We start from the raw sequence: 6,708 nt of genomic DNA on the forward strand, positions 1-6,708 counted from the left end.
CAGTGTCACTGGCCCTCATATGTGGGATCCGAACCGGGGCCCTCTGGCGTCCCAAGCCAGTTCTTAACCATCGCGCCACTCGGCCGGCCCCGCTTTTTTTTTTTTTTAATTGGAGGAGGGGAACAGACAATTTGCTGTCCTTTTGTTCTTCAGTCTAGTTGTGGAGGCCGTCGCTTCACTGGCCCATGTTGGGATTATCATTGCACTCTTCCTGGGTGAGGCAGATCTGTCACCCGCCATTGGATGGCCGCTCACAGTGGCTCATGGCAACTCACGTCCACTGCCGGCCAGCCCCACTGCAGCCTATGCCGTCGCTTGCAACTCATGGCAGTCCAGCTCCAAGTCGAGCTGTTGTTCACCATATTAGCTGTAGAGGGCGCAGCATCACTTGCCCTCATATGTGGAATCCTAACCGCGGCCCTGCTGCTCAGAGGTGGCATCCCAAGCCAACTCTTAACCAACACACCACTTGGCCAGCCCCCAAACAAGGTTCTTGATGCAGTCATAGATGTTGTAGTCCTTCCAGAATTGCATCAGTATAGTATAGTAAATATATAAATCAGTAACATAGTCATTTATTATCATTACCAAGTATAGTGTATAGTACATAATTATATGTGCTGTATTTTTAGATGATTGGCAGTGCAGTAAGCTTGTTTACACCAGCATCACCACAAACACGTGAGTAATGCATTGTGCTGGAACATTATGTTGGCTACATCACTAATTGATAAAAATTTTTCAGCTCCATTATAATCTTATGGGACCACCGTCATATACGTGGTCCATCATTGACCAAAATGTCGTTATGCAGCAAATGACTGTATTCAAACACAAACTCAGGTTTGTATCTGGGTCTTACATATGGAATGTATTAAACTGGGTCATTTCTAACCAACACCCAGGGCCCATCCCACCACCACCTGACCTACCTCAGCGAGGGGGTATGCACAGACCAGCCAAAGTCTGCAATCTTCACCTCGCCCCTGAACCCCAGCAGCAGGTTCTCTGGCTTAATATCCCTGTGAATCACCTTATTCTCATGGCAGTAGGTCAGAGCATCTGCCAACTCCTCCATTATCTACATGAGCAAAGAAAAAGCCTTCTGAGGCCAAAGTCTGTCACAACTACCTGAGGTAAAATACTCATCATGCATTTTATAACTATAGTGGAATCTTTTATTTCCTAGTTATCAACTCCATTGCCTCCTTAATAGCACCATAATTATTGGTGGGAGAGGATTTCCTCTTCCCTGTTTTCTGTGATCTTATAGGATAGATGCTAAAGTGGACACATCCTCCCTTTTGCCAGAGCAGAGCAAGTAGCCAGATACAGGACCTATGCTGAGCCAATCAGGTCATCTTGCCACAGAACTTGAGGCCTGAGAAAATGATACAAAAACAGGAGGAAAATTGGAAGTTCATTCTGGCAGTAAGGTGACACAACTATTCCTGCTGGGATGATTGTTGCTCTGGTTCCCCATGTGGAGCCCTCCAGAAACCTCTTGTTTCCTATTTCTATGCCAGATTCCACTCATTCATTCAGCCAACTCCCTCATAGCCTTTCCATATGTTTCTCTGCATAAGGCAGTGGAGTTAGATTCTGTGCTTACAACCAAAGAATCCAAAATTATTCATGCTACTTAATATTCTGGGGGTAATTAGGATATCCAAATGTGAAATTGTAAGATATGTATGTCATTATATAAATTTTATAGAATAAAATTCAGAGATAAAGTAAAAAGTAACCTGGACACTTATGATAGCTGCAAGCAGTGACCAGCCCCCTACCAGCCCACAGTAAACTCATGAACCCAAGCCCCCAGCCCCCCACCCACCCATCCACCTCACCGTGGCTGTACGGTGCTCATCTAATGTGTGGCTCTTTTGCAGCTCCTTGTAGAGCTCACCCTTTGGAGCGTATTCCAGAATCAAGTACACACGGTGCGAATCATGAAAGTAGTTGTACAGACGAAGGATATTGGGGTGTCTGGAGGAGAGATGGGGGGAAAAGTCAGACTCCTCCCTGAGGCCCAATTCATGACGCTATTACGAGTGATTGGTCACACAAGAAGCAAATTGTTCTGGGACCAAAATAACAGCCTGACAAGGGAATGCATGAGGGGAGAACAGGGAACAGGCATTTGGTGTGTGACACAGGGAGCTTTACATGGTGTAATTGTAATGAATTGAAGAGAAAAATCTTCAAGATGGAAGCAAAAGGGCCTATTTGGGGGCAGTATTGGGGGACATGCTGGGCTTAGATGTCAAAGATGGAAGCGGATACAGAAGAACAAAAGTCAAAAACCAGTGTGGGAATCTCATACAGACTGTCCTTACTGTAGATGCGACTGGATTTCTATTTCTCTGCGCAGCTGGTGTTCTAGTCCTTCCTTCTCTAGCTGGGACTTGAAGAGGACTTTCAGGGCCACAATGAAATGGCTTTCCTTGAGCCGAGCCAGGTACACATTCCCAAATTTTCCCTTGCCCAGAGGACGCCCAATTTCAAAGTCATCAATTGTGAGGCGCCGCCTGACAGGAGAGGGAAAAAAGAGCCTCAGTTTGGGAGTTAGGTGCAGGGGGAAAGTCAGGTTCCCCGAATGCTCACCTTCCTCTTCCACTTTAACCCTCCCTCTGCTCCTTTCCCTTCTCAAGGGCCCAGCCAGGGTGTGTGGTCAGTAGCTCTCAGTCCCAAGAGCCAACACTTCACATGCAGCTTGCTCTTCATCCCTCCGTCCCACTTCCATTCCTCTCCCAGATACAAAGCCAACGGCACTCACGCGGTGGGCGTGCTGGGCAGCGTTTGGTCATCTGCAGCTGCTGAAAAAGACGAGTGAAAACATTTTCTTCTGTGTATCCCCCGCTCCCCACAACAGATACCAGACCTTTCTTCTGAACCCTCTTTCTCTGGTCCTGGTTCTTGTCCTTCTCACCTGCGGGCTGAGCAACGCCCGACTTCTCCACAGCTGGTGGGTGACTCATGAGCAGAAGAGATGGTGGCGAGAGGACGCCTTTCTGAGCCCTGTCTGGGTGGTTCTGAAAAGCGTTGCTTCCGCAGCGGCCTCGCGGCACCACCGCACCGCCTGAAGGTCCCTCCGTAACTCACCGACCCGCGGAGTCTGAGGAAAAGCTAGGCAATGCTGGCCAGGCCTTTCATACTACACGCCCTGGCCCGGTTGGCTGACGGGGTTGTTCTTTACCGATTCCCATTGGTTGCAATTTCTGAGGCTTAGGCAGCATGTCCAATAGAATAAACAGAAATGGGAGCTTCCGCCAGGGTGGGGGCACGACCGAGGGCGCTGGGCCAATGAGACGGCAGCGAGCGAAGACCGGAATGAGGCGGGACCTGGGGCGTATACTGGGACGGGCTGGACGCTTAAAGGGAGAGCTAGAAAAGGTGTGCAGAGGCTATGATGGAAACGGTGCTGAATAAATGATCTCATACATAAATGCATGAGTGAGTGAACACATTCAGGACATGTGAATTAACATAAACCAATGGTAGATAGCTGCTTGGGTACTTTGGACCGTTGGAAAATTCCAAAACAACGTGCACGCCCAAATGGCCCCTGCTTGGAGCGCGTTTCCAGTTCAGGACACTACCCAAGGATCCTCCTCCATCGCGCACATATGTGAGGGCTCCCTGAAATCTGTGCTTTTGTCCCTTAAATCCTGCGCTCTCCCAGGCAACCCACACGCCTATTTGTTTGGCATATACAGAAGTTTCAAAACATTTGAAACTGACTTCCTTTAGAGAGACAACAAGTTAAATTGTTGGGGAAATATAATTTGAAAAGAAAACCTCTCCCCGGCTGCCTGAGTGGCTCAGTTGGTTAAGAGCACGAGCTCTGAGCAACATTGTGACCAGTTTGATTCCCACATGGGCCAGTGAGCTGCGATCTAGCTGAGCTGCTGCTGAGCTCCCAACAAGTGGCAGAATGGCTCAGCTGGTGAGAGCACATGCTCCTAACAACAAGGTTGCGGATTTGACTCTGGCATGGGATGGTGGGCTATGTCCTCCCACAACTAAGATTGAACACAGCACCTTGAACTGAGCAGCTGCAAGCTGCCATTGGGTGGCCAAATGGTGACTGGACTTGGAGCTGAGCTAGCTGTGCCCTCCACAGCTAAGATTGAAGGACAACAACTTGGATGTTTTCCTTCCCCAATTCCTGAATAAAATCTTTTTTAAAAAAACTTTATTATTGACATTAAACTACAAGTGATGTGTGTCACAAACAATGGCTAACAGATTGCAAAGACAGAAAGAAATCTCACCTTTTCATGGAGTTTTAGGACAGAGGAGTCTCCTGGAGTTTAAGAGTCAAATAGAGGTGGATAGTTTGCATATGAAGGGCAGGTCTTGGGCAAGTTGTGCACTTTCTCTAAAAACTGTCTAGACCTGAGAGAGCAGTTTCCCCTTTGGCAGTGGGTCCTAGACAAAAGCTTTCCCAGATCATGTAGTCACTAAGGATTTCACACGGGCTTCAGAAAAAGACATTCCTGGACTGTAGGTTATCAAGACTTCTGCGATTAATGTTTCCAAATTCCTACCTCACCCAGGAGCCAGTCAGGAACTGGCACAATGACCACATGTTTTAATAATAAATCTTAGCTGCCAACCTGGAAACTTCAGGGTATATAGCCCCGAGTCCCACCTGGGTCAGAGCTCAGCCTCTGGATGTGAACCCGCTGAGCCAGTGCCGGCATTAATAAAAGTTGCTTCCCACACCTTGGTGTCCTGTCTCTTTGTCTGGGTTCCCTGCAACATAATTGGGGGTTTGCCTGGGAGACAGAGATGGTGATATTTTTGCCTCCCTTGACCCCGGAGCCCGGCTCCCCCAGACGAGAGGGGATGCACACTCTACTCGGCACCAGCAGACTCTTGTCCGTCAGTGGGGACATTTCCCCTGCCGGCCACGGGGGACCGACCCGGGAGCACAAAGGAACCCTGAGGGCTACGGGAAACAACTTCGGAGCACCGCCCGACTAGGCAGGTAAGGACCCGGGTCACTTGGTAGCCTGTCCATCAGCGGACAGAAGGGAAGACTGATCACCTCCCGGAGTCACCCGAGTATCTCAGTTTCTGAGAGAAACCATGACTCCTAGGAACAGGGTGGTGGGCAGAAAATTAATGTGAGTCTGTGTGAATAAGACGCAGCCTGCCTGTAAAGCGAGTGTGGAGTCCCGATCCACGGGTCCATGGTGCACCTCATATGGCTTAGGATGGTATTGCTAAATTGTCTCGTACAGTTTAGTGATCCAAGTCGAGGACTGGTATCGACCCACCAATGCTAAGAGGCATCTGAGAATCTCCACGAGGGGAGTGGTCGGAGATGGACGAAGTGAATCTCTGAATGTGTGTCGCGCCAATTTTGGGTGGTTGCCATGGGTGGGCGACAGAGTATACAGACTCCATTAGGATGTATGTTTAAAAAATTTTAAGAAGGGATTCTCAGGGGATTATGGCATTGTGATGATCCCCCAAAAGCTCCGTACCTTCTGTGAGATTGATTGGCCATCATTCGATGTCGAATGGCCAGCAGAGGGAAGCTTAGACAGAGACCTCATTAGGAAAGTTTACCTCATTGTTACCGGCAGCCCCGGTCACCCCGATCAGTTCCCTTACATTGACTCATGGGAGGCTATTGCACGTACCCGATTCCCTTGATTGAAGTCCTGTTTGGAAAACCAAAGCAAAATTCCTTTGGCACGCGCTATAATCCCCTCACAGAAGTCGCCTAAGGAAAAAACAGAAGGACAAAAGCCCATCCTGTCTTCTGACCCAGAGGAAATCCTGCCTCCTCATTTGTCAATGTATCCACCCCTTCCGTAATTGGAGCCACTAGCCCAGTCCCTAGCACCATCCTCGCCAGCTCCACTTCCTCCGCCCACCACACCAGTCCTGACTCCAGTACCGCCCTCGCTGTCTCCACCTTCTCCTCTCACTACGCCCTTCCCGGAGTTTTTTGCCACGCCTCCACCGCCAGTCCTGACCCCCTACAGGCCCACAGATAAGCAGCTGCAGATGAAGGGCCCTGAGACTGGCGCTCTCCATCTCTCCCCACGGGAAACAAGAGGCCCCGTCTACTATGATCAGGACGGCCAGATACAGGGAGGCCACCGCATTTTTGTATACCAGCCCTTCTCAACCACTGATCTCTTAAATTGGAAAAATCATACCCCATCATTTACAGAAAAACCACAGGCTTTGACTGACCTCCTTCAGTTAATCATTCAAACGCATCGGCCCACCTGGGCTGATTGTCGCCAACTCCTTCTAACTCCCTTCAACACTGAGGAACACAGGCGAGTCACCCAGGGAGCTATAAAATGGCTAGAGGAACATGCCCCACCTGGGACCTTAAACATTCAAGTGTATGCCAAGAGTCATTTCCCTGAGGAGGACCCACAGTAGGACCCCAATAATGACCTGGACTTCCAGATGCTGGAACGGTATCAAGAAGCCCTTATAGAAGGCTTAAAGGATGGTAGCAAAAAAAGCATCAATATAAATAAGATCTCTAAAGTCCTCCAGGGGCCAGAGGAGAGCTCAAGTCAATTTTATGAAAGACTCTGTGAGACATTTTGTCTCTACACTCCCTCTGACCCTGAGACTGTCGAGAATCAGCGGATGGTCAATGCTGCTTTCATCAGGCAGTCCCAGGGCGACATCCGGCGGAAACTTCAGAAACTGGATGAATTTGCT

The 6,708-nt window shown here is 49.2% G+C and overlaps 1 protein-coding gene across 2 annotated transcripts in view; it reads right to left on the minus strand.

Annotated features, from left to right (window-relative positions):
- AURKC (aurora kinase C) overlaps positions 1-3,174 on the minus strand; it is a 13,511-nt gene extending 10,337 nt beyond the window's left edge. Inside the window, exons 1-5 of one of the 2 annotated variants that reach the window (XM_019632747.1) lie at positions 2,933-3,174; positions 2,780-2,816; positions 2,340-2,531; positions 1,851-1,989; positions 933-1,081 (exon numbers count right to left, since the gene is read on the minus strand). In XM_019632747.1, coding sequence (XP_019488292.1) covers positions 933-1,081; positions 1,851-1,989; positions 2,340-2,531; positions 2,780-2,816; positions 2,933-2,981 — 566 coding nt within the window. In that variant the 5' untranslated portion in view covers positions 2,982-3,174. Of the gene's footprint in view, positions 1-932; positions 1,082-1,850; positions 1,990-2,339; positions 2,532-2,779; positions 2,820-2,932 lie in introns of both variants that reach the window. The other variant, XM_019632745.1, reaches the window with a different exon arrangement.
- Between the last annotated feature and the right edge of the window lie 3,534 nt (positions 3,175-6,708).

Source organism: Hipposideros armiger, unplaced genomic scaffold (genome assembly GCF_001890085.2).
Source record: "Hipposideros armiger isolate ML-2016 unplaced genomic scaffold, ASM189008v1 scaffold_1168, whole genome shotgun sequence".
NCBI lineage: Eukaryota > Metazoa > Chordata > Mammalia > Chiroptera > Hipposideridae > Hipposideros > Hipposideros armiger.